This window comes from Glycine soja, chromosome 3 (genome assembly GCF_004193775.1).
Source record: "Glycine soja cultivar W05 chromosome 3, ASM419377v2, whole genome shotgun sequence".
Lineage (NCBI taxonomy): Eukaryota > Viridiplantae > Streptophyta > Magnoliopsida > Fabales > Fabaceae > Glycine > Glycine soja.
The window spans coordinates 38,147,295-38,162,392 of NC_041004.1; the positions used below are offsets into that span (position 1 = coordinate 38,147,295).

General features: G+C 27.8%; 1 protein-coding gene and 1 long non-coding RNA gene across 2 annotated transcripts; one reads left to right on the plus strand and one right to left on the minus strand.

Annotated features, from left to right (window-relative positions):
• Positions 1-686: 686 nt before the first annotated feature.
• LOC114405521 lies at positions 687-8,958 on the minus strand. Its single transcript, XR_003665255.1, has 5 exons — positions 8,849-8,958; positions 8,623-8,741; positions 7,345-7,457; positions 4,044-4,152; positions 687-1,007 (listed from the first exon to the last, which is right to left on the minus strand). It is a non-coding gene; the product is annotated as an uncharacterized LOC114405521 (long non-coding RNA).
• Positions 8,959-12,596: 3,638 nt separating this feature from the next.
• On the plus strand, positions 12,597-13,894 carry LOC114406805 (zinc finger protein 8-like). The gene has a single exon (XM_028369635.1). The coding sequence runs from the start codon at positions 12,929-12,931 to the stop codon at positions 13,706-13,708; it is 780 nt and encodes a 259-aa protein (XP_028225436.1). The 5' UTR covers positions 12,597-12,928; the 3' UTR covers positions 13,709-13,894.
• The last annotated feature ends 1,204 nt before the right edge of the window (positions 13,895-15,098 follow it).

Consider the following 15,098-nt stretch of genomic DNA (forward strand, 5'->3'; position numbering starts at 1 on the left):
GACTAGTTTGGAAGGTCATGTTCTAGATTGAAAAAGGGATATTATATAAAAGTATATTTGATTAATAATAACATAATCATAGTATCAACTAAAAAATAAGGAAAATCAATGAAAAAGTATGAAGAAATGGACAAGAAATAGAAACAATAAAAAGCTGACGTGTGTCGAGGCAAAGCCATTATTTCAATATTTAATAAATAGAATGGAATAGTTATGATTCATTTCCTGGTTTGTACTTCATTTAGCTTTACAGTTTGAAGATGCATTATGACGATGCATGTGTTGTCTATTTGTGGGGGGTTAGGAAGATGGCTTTTGTTTCACCCACTTTCCATCAAAGGGCCCCTTCTACACTATTAAACATTTAAGAAAAGGTCAATAAGTTATTGTGGAGAAAAGTCACGGAGGAAGATTAAAGCACAGGGTAACAGAGTCTGCTTGCTTGTTAAGGACCACTTAAAAATGCCAGAAGGCAAAGCAGTCATAGAACAGGGAAAGAGCACTGCTTTTCAATTAAGCCCTGTATGCTGCATTTGGCCTACCAAGTACATTTTTATCTTTTCATTTTAGTCACATAAAATTACTAACTTCATAAATATCTTAGAATTTGAATTTCCACCTAATTCAACCACAAAATATATTCAAACCCTCCTTTATGTCGAGAGAACTTACATTTATAAGTGATTCAATAAAGACATAATAACAAATGATCTATAGCTCTAACATCTTAAAATTTGAGTTTGGATAAATATGAATAACAACATTTTTATACTTAAATTTTACTCTCACATTATGTTAAGCATGTACATAAATGAACAAATGTTACAAATTAAATCTCGTAGATTTTAAATTTGAGTATAATCTAACCACAAAGGATCTTGATACCTCTCTTATAGTGAGAACTGAATATCTATAAGTGATCTCATAAAGATCCGGTAACCAATAATCTAATTGGCCAAACAACAGTCACCTGGATAATTTTTTATGTCATCTTTATTTGAGTGCAGCTGCAGGGACACGAAAGAAATTTCAAGTGGACTATGCGTTAATATGTTACATTCATGTTACAGGAAAGACGTTGTAAGCACCAAATGCAAAAATAAATGGTTATTTGCTCAGAAGGGGAAATGACAATGTAAACAAACGAAAAAGCTGGTACCACTTGTCAATTGACACACGATCAATGATATTGTCGGGGCGATGATCTTTCGTAGAGGAAAGAAATCTTATCTCAATTAATTAAGGTGGAGTTTCATGCTAATGATTTGATTAATTAGAATCTCAATGCCAGTAAAAGATATATTAATAAAACTACAAAAACTATCCATTTTTGTTTTTCTTCTATAATTAATTGATAATTGTTGATGGGAAAACATATATAAAACATCCTGGGGTCACTATAAAGATTTAGGTATCAAGTGAATTATGCATAGAATAATTAATGATAATGACAATATAGTTAGTAGTCAATATTAGACTAGAACAGTCTCTAGTGTCAACATCTTGAATTATGGATGTGGACCAATTTTGAGTCATTGAAATAAATGAAAGGAGACATCATTCATGTGAACGTCGTTAACTTACAACTACCAAATTTAGATACTATTATGTAGTACTACTTTTAATGTCAAACTCAAAGAACATACAAATTTGAATGATTTTCTCTTTCTCTCTCTTTCCTTCGTCTCCCTCACATGATTTGTCATAAACAGCCACAAGTGAATGAAAGTTACTCAGGGAAGTCGGTAAAATACTAAAATGTTCATAGAATATATATGAGGAACCCAACAATATACATATTTTGGTGATTAATACTCAAGTCCATTATTCATAAATCTTTTAAATGAAGTGATTAGAAAAAAATAGTTAATATATTAAAATTTAAATTAAATTATTTAAATATTATCTAAATTTGATTCTTGAAAGAAATAATTTTTATCAAATTTTAGATTAGTTAAGATCTTTTTCTCTTTGATAAATAAATGTTAAGACAAAAAATTATAGGAGGATTAAGAAGATATAATGATTTGCAATTTAAACAATTCATTCCTTGTTATAAGTTGCTTTATAAAAACAAATTAATGAAAAATCATCAATGGCCAACTTGTTGAAGACTTGAAGTCATGATTCCCTTCCCATTGTAATTACGTGTGAAATTAATCAAGACTTCGGGACTGCATATATCTCTATCAATACGACAGATGACCAGCCACTTGGAATCTATCAATGCAAATCCATTAAAATTCATTGGAATGAAATGATGAGTCGATAGAAACTTGTGTGAAAGATTAAGAAGTCGAGAGTCAATCCGACAATATTTCGCTGGATGTTTTGATGTTTTTTTATTATTATTATTCATTTTCTTGGTTATGTATGTTTTTGAGAGTACACCAAGAGTGTTGTACGTCAATAAGAAAATATAGTCAGAAATCTAAAACTCTAATTAATATACTATCTAAATTTTGTTGAGTCTTATTCGTAGGTAAAATATACTTTTGGTTCCTCAAATAAATAAAATTTAATGACACCATAAAATAAATAAATATATATCTTGTTTTTAAAGATTATATATATATATATATATATATATATATATATATATATATATATATATATATATATTCAAACTTATTTCTTAATGAAAGGAATTTCCTACTCAAGTTTGTTATTATAAGCACAATAGTGTAATGGATTGAGCTATTTAATTAGCTGATTCCATACCTGTAAATGTTTTTAGCTAATTTAAGTAGTTGTGATCAATCTATCCATGTCATCAAATATAAAATGGGGTTAAAATAAAATAAATAAAATAAAAAATCTTCTACTACCCTATTTTTTAAGTTCATTATAGGAGAAATAAGATTTTTTTTTTGTTTATTGAATAGTAATTTCTTGAAGTTTGAGTAGCATAAAAATAGAGTTGAATTATGTTTTCCTTCGTTCCAACTCCAATAAAAAATGAAACTTGTGAAGCTGAATAACATGTACAAAATTAAATTTATGCAAATATGTAATTTAGAAAAAGAAGTTCCGGATGAGGGGACCAGATCAGTCACACAAAACACAAACTAAACAGTCAAACTTCGAATTCAAAACTTGAGAAGTTGTAAACTAGAAACTCAGTAGTTAAATACAATATACTAATTAAATTAAGTTGGAAAACAAAATAAATGTAAAGAAAGTAAAGTTGCAATACACTCAGTTAGACTCAGCACAAACAAAGTGAGGACTTGAAAACAAAGTAGGTTCAAGGCTTTTTGTTTTGTTTTTCTCAAAGTATTGCTTTCCATATTAGAAATACTCCAATATATACGAAGTTTTTAGAGCATGTTGGATTATCGTCTTGGTCCTTCAATTTAGTTTTATACCACTATATATACTCAGTTTGGTGTTATGTTTAGATGCACTTCAAAATAATTTTCTCACCTACCCATGATACTAAATTAAGTTTCACTTAAAAGTAAAACTAGAGTTTCTTTTAAATTAAACTTTTGTTTTCCATTGGGAGAATTTTTCTTATTTTACGCATCATGTGTTTTCTGCTTAATTAATTAAACTTCATACCTTTTTAATAATTACACAATATTCAAAAGTACTTTTAATTAGTCTTAAGCAAAAGAATTTTATTTTATCAAAAAAATTATTAAAAATATACAAACATAAATTATTTATAGTAAACTTATTTTTTATTAAACTTGAATTTACAACATATTTTTATTCAAAGTTAAGTTTACAAATTAACTTTAATTATCTAAATATATAGTTAGATGTTTAGTTGTACATGTGATTAAATTAGTATCCAGGTAGCTGATATTTTATAGCAGAAAGATTGAGTAGTATATCTTCAATCATTACATCTCCAAACTATATTAATCAACACTATTTTTTCAGAGCAGCATTTATTCCGATTTATCCAATAAGTTCGGAAATTGTTAAATGTCCAAATATACCTACGAAAAACATCTTAAAGTGCCTAGTGTTTAAGCCTTAAAAAAAAATCTGAGTACTTTGCAAATCATGTATACAATGATGGGAATTAATACCTTTTTGGTACAAATTCCTGCCCCGGGTTTATTTGTACATCTGAAAGTTAATTGCTTTGTTGGAGTTGCGATTCTAAACTCATGAGCTAGCTAGCGTTGCAAATCAATTCTGTCAAAAAAAAGTAAAATCAATTTAGTCTCTCCCTCAATCAAATATTTTATTAACATAATTTTCACGGATTATATAATGTCTTTTTATCTGTAAAAAATATATATAGTCTTTATATATATATATATTACGGAGATATATATTTCCCCGCTTCTAGCTTGTATGGTTAGTTTTTTCTTCCTATACGAGTGAATTTTTTTCGGTGCAGGAGAAAAAACATTTTATAAGCGAAGAGAAATTAAATTTGCGTTTTTTACAGTACAGAAAAAAAAATCCAGCATGTTAACGGTCTGATTAAAAAATAATAATTTCTGAATGGGAAATAATTATTAATATACCACATATATATCTACAATTAATTCGGTGGATTCGCATAGGAATGTTCCGGAGCTATTTGATTCGGTTCTTAGATACAAAAATTGTTGCAACCAAACATAAAATAAAATAGATTTGATTTGATTCACTTTAAATATAATATCAAATTCAAATCAAATCGATCTTTTACGATTTAGTTAAATTTTCTATAGCAATTTTTATTTTTTAATTTATTTTTATAATTTAAAATTTATCAATTAAATTATATAATTCTTATGCTATATTATATTAAAAATGAATTTTTTATTAAATTTTGATTAACATATTTAAGAATCATTATTTTCATTTTTATTTAGTGTTAATATAAAATAATATTATTACTATTTTATGATATAATAATAATTTATACATAACTTAATATTTAACACTATTTTTGTAACATCATTTTTTAACATTCGTGGTCCAAACCCTCCAGTTTCCGACAACAATGACTTATTGACATCGTACCCTTCAAGCTTCAAAGTTTAAAGTTAAGGAGTTCAAAAGGACAATTCATATTCTAAATTTCGAATAATTAACAATTAAGGGCCATACATATAGAAAAGGGGCACATATCCATCACGGTCGATCTTATGTTAGGTTCATGCATATTATCGTGTGTGTTATTATTTCGTTCGTTCTTAATTATAAAATTATTTTTTTTAAATTTCTTTTTTTTATAAGATTATTTTTTAATTTTTAAATATATTAATTATTTTTTTATAAATATTTATTTAATTATTTTTTCCAAAAAAATTAATGAAAAATAAGTATATAGATAAAAGAGAATAAAAGATAATTTAAGAATGATATATAATATAAATAATTGATAAATTTGATATAATAATTATTTTTTAAAATAACTCGAATGTTTTATTATTAATAACGGAGGAAGCAATTGTTGATTAACCACGTGTTTAATGATGAATTTAGTTCAATTGATTGAATAGTATATATGAATGTGATAAACCATCATATATCGCGTCCATGTCTACCAAAGCCTTTATCCTTTAGGTGGAGAAATGGTGGGTTCTCGTGTATTCTATGCCACTTAAAACAGTTTTCTAGCACCCCCATTCTTGTTTCTTTCTGTTTATTGTTGTTATTATTTATAAAAGCTTCTACATATTTTTTTCCCCCTGAGAAATCCTTCCTTTCTCTCGATTTCTGTATAAAAAAAGTTCTTTTAATTCTTAACATTGCATAAGTTGAAACTACTAAAACCGTAATAATATAGAAAAAAGAATATTATCGTTATATGAATATTAAATTGTGAGCTAGTAAATTTAGGAGGAAACATAAGTATAAAAAAAATTGGGTACAGCTTACATCACGCTTAGACCAAGTCAGTTCATAAAATAAACTTGGTCAAGATTTTTATTAAAGTGTATTTAATTAAAAAGGATAGACTCTAGATTATTTAAGAAGTCTTTTACATCTAATAAACTGACCTATTTAGAAAACAAAAATAAATGTTTAATATTGATAATATTATTATTTTAACTATGTTATAATGTATTAAAATTTTATATTTATTTAATTTTTTTAAATGTTAAACATGTTGACCTATATAAAGAGTCAAGCTTAAGTTTATAAGTTTATTGAAACATAAATTTATGTCATATTTGAAAATATTATTTTAAAATATGTTTTTAAATAAGTTAATTATCATGCATGTGAGATTAGGCGTTAAAAATATCTTTAAACTGTATAAACAGCTTAGATTAAATTCTTATTATAAAGTTTTAACATGTACACTTTTTTTTTATCTTATCGTTAAATTATGACAAAGTATCCTCTTAAATCATATATTTTTAATAAATTTAAACTTTTAAAAAAATAAAGGTAAAGCCTTTAAAATAATTTTGACACATAAACAAATCAAACTCAAATCATATATTTTTAATCAAGGTTAGACTGAGACCAAGTAAAGCCTAATCTATTTCTACCCTTACATAACATTAGTTAGTAAAAGGTAAAACTATTAGCTTTCATATTAAATTGTCACTTGTGATTACTGATTGCTTGTATATATTCTCGAAAATATTGTAACTTTCTTTTATTTCTTATCTTATTTTTTCTTTTTTTTTTATCAACAAAGGTTAACTATTAATTAGTTTGTTTAGTTTTTATTAATAAAAAATAAATAAAAACAATCTTTTTCTCTTTTTCTTCTTTTTTAACCATTCAACTAATCTCATATCTCCTATTTTCTTTCCATCGTGAATCTCATCTCAAATCACAATTTTTACATGTTTTCTAGATAATTAAAGATTTGATAATGTTAATACTTACCTAATAGTTTTTTCGTTATAGTATTTAAGTTCCTTATATTCGTTTTATTACTTATCTACTAATATATATACTTACCTAAAAAAAAAAGAAAAACTAATATATATACTTGCATGCACAAATCTCAAACAATATGATGTAAAGTCATGTTCTTTTTAAAGATATCCTTGAAACGTCGCTCATGATGTTACCGAATCAAGAGACAAAGTTAACGAGCAAGTGCTCATGCTCACGTCAGTTAATTTTCTAATTTATTTGGGGGCATGTAAATGGAGCATTTTTGCAGTGGAAACCCCCATATATGTGTATGAATGAATGTTATACTATGGTCCCCTCGCTCCCAGATTTAAGCCTCTCATTATGTGAGGGTGACCTTATTGGCAAAGAGAAAGTTTGCATGCATGAACAAAGGGTAGTTGCTCCTGTTGTTGTTAGTATTAAAGGAGATATTCAAATGACATGTAGAAAGAGGCCCACTTTAATTTTGAGATCGATGCAAATTTAAATCTGTCAATGGAATCAAATTGCATAGAGTAGATATTTTACCTTCAATTCTTCGAAGGAAGTTCAATGATCATTATCTTGACAACTAGCTAGCCCGGAATAAGAAAATAATTGCCTGACTATGAGAGAGAAAGAATCAGGAATGGTGAGATTTCCTGGGGATGGGAATGAAAGGAGTAGAATTATTAAAGAATATGGAAAGCAGTCGATGATCGAGGTTATATAGAAAAGAGTCTAAGAGTAATATAATGTATAATAAATTCTGTTATTATGTGACGACTTCGTTCATAAATAATTTGTAAGTATGTTGTTATTTTTACTTCTATATATAGGGATTGTTTGAACTTTAATACCGGCCTGATTCTAGTAAGCCATTATTCAGACTTAACTAGCCAAAACTTTTTGAAGAAAAAAAGTCAATAGCATACACCACTAAAGCAGGCGCATATATAAAGAAAATAAAGCTACAACAAAACATTAATTAAATCATTAACTCAGACAATTAATTCCATGAAAAAATCACTTACAACTATCAAAGAACCTCTAACAAGGCCTTAGATGGGACACTACTTGGCCGGTTTTCTTTTTTTTTTTTTTTTTTACAGTGGGCATAAAAGAAGAGCAAGAAACAAAACAAGTGAGCTATTGGCTGTTGTTTGGATCTAAAATCACCGATCCACCGGTATTTGAACAATAAATTGGCTATCCAAGTAATCCAAGCCGAGTCTAGTAAGACTGTAAGAAAGTTATCCCTTCAGGTTTTTAATGTATTTGACTTCACGAGAATCATTATGAGTTTAATTATGTCTTATGAGAGGCAAAATATGAAGATTAATTATCTTCAATGATAACTGATAGCAAATATGAGGACTCCACCTTATATGTAAAACAAAAATGAGGGGTTCTATTGTCGAATGTGAATTAATTAGGGTTGTTTCAGTTCAATATATATAATGATCCTAAGTCGGATTTCTGTGTATATACAAGTGATACTTGATTTACGGCTAGCTAGTAATCAAAGTTTGATTTCAGTTTTGAGAAAAATATTTAATTGAACTCTTCAGGGTCTTCAATGGCTTCAAAAGTTAACTCTTCTTTTCTAATTATTAATGTTGACTGACAACTTACAATTAAAAGATGATCAATATAAAGAGAAGGCGAATAAAACAACAAACAACAAATTAGACAGAGGGCATTGAATAGTAACTCAATATAGGGGAAGAGGAAGAAGAAAAAAAAAAGGGAAGAAAAAAAGAAGAAAACAATATATAATGATGTCTAGTAAAACAAGAAAAAGTATAGATGGAAGAGATGATGTACTTTGTTACTCAGAGACGGAGAGGGAAGGCAGAAAGATTACATGCTCTAACCCATTCGTGTAGTGTGATTTCAATTGTACAATTACAATATGTTTTGAGGACCACTTTGCAGAATACTGCCTGCAACAGATATAAAGTAGCCAACAAAAAATAAAGAACCGACACCATCTAATAGTACCGTATATATGGTCCAGGAAAGAGAGAGAAGAGAAGGAGATGGACTTTACCAAAGAAGATGGGTCATTTTTCTCAGTCTTTCTGAACTCTGAAGTTACGAATTAATTAACGTGGTCGCCTGATAATACACGAACATCAAACCGTGAGAACATAAAAACGTGAGTTTACAGAGAATCCCAAGTACTGCGGCAGTGGTGGTAAATCTATCTGTGATACTTGTTTCAATTTTTACCAAAGAAAAACCATATATATATATATATAAATTGCGATCGTGGTTGTGGTGCGGTAAGGTGAGTAAAAAACTTTTAGATTACAGGAAAATATGATTGATATAATCGCATTGGTGATTATATTACGATGAGTCAAAATATTTTGATATTATGATCATAATTGTAGAATACTATTTAAAACCATGATATATGTGTGTACGTGTGTGTTCAAGCATACTACTCAACTCATTTTTTGAACTAACCATTAGGCAGAATTAATTCTAGACCCGCCTGCGCATACCTAATCATCTCATTCTAACTTTAACTACAAAAATTTGCTTGGATTGGAGTTGAGTTTAGGTTTGAATTTTCTCCACTCAAGAATAGCGGGATCAGGTTGGAAGATGAGAACTTCCACTCTGCACCTAGCTAGCTTGATATGTATAGGGGTACCTGCATATCTTTGAGAATAATTCCCTTAAATAAAAATATCCATAGTTAAATTCAAATGAAAGATTAAAATTCACTTAAATGAGTATCATCATTATTATTGCATATTATCTCTATCACTACTATGATTAATAACATTAGTAGAATAAGATGGTGATGAAATAATAATTATAATACTCTAAAAATGAATTACATTATTATTTTTATTCCACCATCATTAAAAAATCATCCTTATTATTGTCATCTTGTTATTAGTCTTTATTATCATGGTCATTATTATTATATATATTATTGTTGTAACCATTATATTCATAAATTTTACATAAATAAGTATTTGCTATAATGATTCAGCAAATGAAATTTAATTAGATTTGGAACTTCTTCAAGATATCAAGGAACTGCACATCTCTCTCCTTAACTTTCTTGAGATGAGGATAAGGAAGTTTAAAACTTGTAAGCATATCTTGCTTCTTACCTCCTTGGTCAAGGATTTCCTTCCATATGCTATTAGATGAATTTGAATTTTTTTAAAAGAACAAGAAAATTATTTTACTCTTTTATTTATTATCATTCGCATAATGTTTCCTTAATAAAAACTAAAAATAATATGTGATTTATAGAAGAATTGTTGTTGTTGTCACTAAATTTTTAAAGAAAATTATAAGATTGACAATGATTTTTTTTAAAATAAAACCAGAAGGTGGTTTTAAATTTTAATGTTTTAAAATTTAAAACAAAAGATGAGTCCAAATTGCTCTAACTCTAAACTTTTCGGCTTTTTTATGGAAAAGGGGTACTTTTTTCATTTTTTTTACATATGGGTTGTTTTTTTTTTAATTATTTACCTAAAGGGATAAGTCGTAATACTTGTTACCACTTTAATATATTTTAAATAAAAAAATATTAAAAAGATATAATATATTTTAAATAATGAAATATGACAAAAATATATAATATATTAAATAAAACCATAAAAAAATATACACCATATTAAATAAAATTAATAACTAGTAAAATTAAAATTATTTATTTGATAATTAAATAAATAAATTTGTTTACAATTTTATAAAAAATTGAAAACAAAATAAAATTAAAAAATTGCTTAAACAAATTTCTTAATAATTAAAAAATTGTAATTCTTAATAATTTTTCACGCAATTTTTTATTTTATTTTGTTTTCAGTTTTTTCAAAATTGTAAAAAAAATTGTTTATTTAATTATTACATAAATAATTTTAATTTTACTTGTTATATATTTTTTCAATATTTTATTATTTAAAATATATTATATCTTTTTAATATTATTTTATTTAAATATTTTTGTTTATTTAAAATTTAGATAATTTTTTATTTAATATCCTATAACTTATTAACATATTAAATCCTAAAATAATAATAATAGTTACAATATTTTAATATATAATAATATGTAATATTATAAAATTTGAAAAAAAGTAAACTGTGAACTCGTGGAGAGGCTCAGGACTTGACTAGCCTCCGTGACTGTTCATTTCTCTCCATGCACCAATCCTAGCCGTTCAAATAAAAAAAAAAGTATTATGACTTTAAAGTCGTAATACATTTTTTTTTCAGATTCGTAAAATAAAAAAAATTATATTAAAGTCATAAATAATTTTATGATTTAATTTTTTATTTTAAAAAATTATGATTTTAAAATTGTAAAATAAAAAAATTATACTATCGTAAATAATTTTACAACTTCAATTTAATTAAAAAAAATTAAATTGGTAATAAATGTTATAAGTTTTAATTCAAAGTTATGAGATTTGTTACCACTTATTCCTTTAGATAAATAATTAAAAAACAATTCACATATGGAAGAAAAAAAAAGCTTTTGGATAAAAAAGCCAAACTTTTCATTGTAAATAAATAAAAAGAAGACGAAGAATAAATCAATTCCGTATCCAGAGAAGAAGATTATGCCATGTCCGCAAGACTTCAAAACTTTTCCTTGATGTGATTAGCTAGCGTACTTATTACTTTTTCTTGCATGATATCAAACCAAACAATATCAGCTATCTTAATAATTGAAAATATGTTCCCACCAAAAAAGTGGGAAAACTACGTGAGCAATATGATTGAATATGATCAATTTTTAGAAAACAAAAATGCTAAATTTACTATTCATTTTTTTAGTAATAATGAAGGTATAGTTTATCTTTCCTTGAGAGACGAGAATTCAAACGAGATCAAAATCGAGAGAGAAAGTAAAGAGAGTGAAGCTCTCACAAGCTAAGTAACTATTCTAATTTATAAGATAAGATAGAGGATATGTTTTGAACAATGATTTTTTAACGTGCCATTTTTCTAAACTCGTATTATTAATTAACAATCATTATTATTTCTATTTTGTCTTTTCATTGTTATTTGTTATATCATATTATTTATCATATTTATATTCTTTTCTATTTATCTCTTTCTTTTTAAGATGTTCAAAAATATTTGCATGTTTATTTCTGTTAACAAACAAATGAATCAATCAAATATCCTATCTAATTTAAGGAATATAATACTTTGAGATCTGAAGTTATGGTTTTAAATTATTATGACATTGGTATGAAGTATTCACCAATTTTACACAATATTAATTTTTATAAAAAAAAAATTGATTGATCATCTCTTTCAATTAAATTTTGTTGGATTCAAAATTTTACTTTAAGGGGATTAAAGTCAATATTATTTGGATCAACGATTTAGTTCTGAAATCTTAATAGACACTCAAGTGAGATAAAGTAATAAAAGAGAAAACAAATTAATTATTATAAATAATATCATGTGATAAAAAAATAGATAAAAAGAACTAATAAGTATTTAAGAAAAATGAAATGTCAAATATCATAACTCTTAATTTAGAACAAGTAATAAATACAAGCAAAGTACTCATACTCATGTGGTATTTTTTCTTTCTAGCTAGAATTGAAGCATATAATCTAGTTTAAATTATTTATTTAACAGATGAACACGTGTTTAATTTTCATCATATGTAAAAAAAAAAAAAAATTGAGTCAGCCATAGTCATACACATAAACAGAATTAATGTTTAACCCAGTGAGTTAAAAAATAGCCTCATGTTTCACCTAGAAAAAAAAAAATATAACGTGATTTGAAAGAAATGATAGTGTTGGCCTTGGATCGGTCCAAGAGATCAGATGTGCCGGTACTTGGAGAAGCCAAAGCCATTATCAGATTTTGTAGCGTTGTCAGGCTTCACTCAGAGATGCATGAGCCGCCCCAATTGTCCATATATCAGACCCCACTCTCCCTTGCTCCATAGCACCATACCCTCACACATCTTCCACAAGTTCTCCCATATCAATCTCTCACTCTCCCCCAAACTACCCTTCTTCTTCTTCACTCTTCTGTTTGTTCCTTTTCTAAGTCAATTCCATTACTTCCTTTTCTAAGTCAATTGGTTGATAAATTTTCTGATATTATATGTGATTTTCTCCTGATGGACAACACTGAGAAAGAGACCCACGACTTCATGAACGTCGATTCTTTCTCCCAGCTCCCCTTCCTCCGCCCCGCACCACCCTCCAAAGACAAAGCCGCCATTCGCCTCTTCGGCCATGAATTCGGCGACGCGCACCACTCTAACCCTACCCACAACTCATTTATTATCTCCAACAACAACGTTAGCGCCTCCGAACATACCACCAACAAAGACGTCAACAACAACGTAGAAAACGGCGAGAGCAGCCGCAGATTCGAGTGCCATTATTGTTGCAGAAACTTCCCCACTTCCCAGGCCTTAGGCGGGCACCAAAACGCGCACAAACGAGAGCGCCAGCACGCGAAACGACACCTTCAAAGTACCCTGATCTCCGATGCAAACGCGTATAGCTTCATGAACTACAGGTTCGGTTCCACGGCAATGTCTAATTACTCTTACTCTTCTTATCCAACGTGGAACAGTTCCAACTCGTCAAGCGCTATGCTTGGGAACACTGGTGGAACTGGAAGGTTCTACGGAAACTCCTATTCTCAGCAACTTCAAACTATCAATGGAAGCCCTTTGGGTTTGTGGCGAATCCCCACCGCCACTAATAGTACTCATTCCCAAAGTAACCCTATTTTCAACCGCGAACGCTCGTTGCAACCTTTGCCTTTGTTTTCTGGCGAGGAAATGGTGAACGCGAGGATCGGGCACTCTGGTTCGCAGAACCGGTTTGGTAATTATGGTTCCAAGCCCAGCGTAAACGACCATGTGAGTTTGGATCTTCATCTGTAACATCATATTTACACACATATACTCGAATATATGTCAATAACATGGATCTGGAGCTGGGAGTGGTTGGGGATAGTGTATATATGATTTTGAGAATTTTCATTCTGTGTTATTGTTGGATCTTTATGATCATCAGATTCTAAGATAAATGAAGTTATGATGATGATACTCATATTAATCACTGTGTTACATAAGTTTTTTCTTTAAGCATGATTTTTTAACATCTCAAATTTAATAGTTTATATTAATATTTTTAGCTTTATTTTTTAAAATTTCATCACATCTCTTACTTATCATTTTCTTTATCTCTCTTTCTGCTTGCCGTAAAGACTAAGAGTGGTTATTAATCGATCAACATCTAACAATAATATTCTATCAAAATACTTATCAACGTCTACTAAATTTTTAGTATCCACAAATAAATCATTTTTGAAAAAACAAGCAGCTTGTCAAATAAATTACCTCTGTTTTTTTTTCTTTTGAAAAATAATATTTTCACACCTGTAAATTTCATACTATGCTCGCACTCACCTTTTTTACTTAGAATTAAGTGACATTTCTGCATTTTTCGATAGTAAAACTGGAGGATGTGAGAGAAACATTTTTACTTTCATGTACACTAAAAAATGATTTTTCGATATATGATATTATATTATTTATGTATAATTAATTCAACCTTTAATCCATTAAATGCAATACTTCTATTCAATTTATCATTTTCAAATCAGTTTCAGAATTTAATTATTCTTGATGTAATTTGTCATTTAATAAACTAAAATTGAGAACATGTAGGGACCAAAATTAGTTCAAATCCAATAACACATAGAAGATTAAATAGGAAATGATTCTAGGTATGGAGATTGATTGATTTGATTGTTTTTTTAGTATAAAAATCAAACTATATATTATTATTTACTGATAAAAATACTATATGTAATTTATGTTTAAATAGTTTTTTAAAATTATTAGCAGGTTTAAATAGTTTTTTGGTTTCTCTTAAAATATGCTGACGTTTTTTAAAATGAAGTTTTATTTAAGTTTTTTCTTTTTTATCATTGAAGGATTAAAATTATATATCATATGCAGAAACTAAAAACAAACAAAATTAAATATTGTCTAAAACTAGTTTGAAAAAAAATCATATTTTAAAAAATTAGAGACATGTATTTAAACTAATCGTTATTAACTGATATACCTTTCTTGATTTTGAAAACTGGAGTGAAAAGGTGAGCGAATCATACGTACATGGAGCTAGCTGCAGCTAGTTCCTACAATATAATTGCTTTGGTTTTGCATAATGCATAGTCATCATTCACGTCATTCGCGGCCTGTGCTAGCTGCGAAAATTGTCCACTCGTGTGGGGATCATGTAAAGCGTACAAAACTGTTGAGC

What these genes read in the sequence shown, in the direction of transcription:
- LOC114406805 (XM_028369635.1), top strand. Translation starts at nt 12,929, where the DNA reads ATGGACAACACTGAGAAAGAGACCCACGACTTCATGAACGTCGATTCT.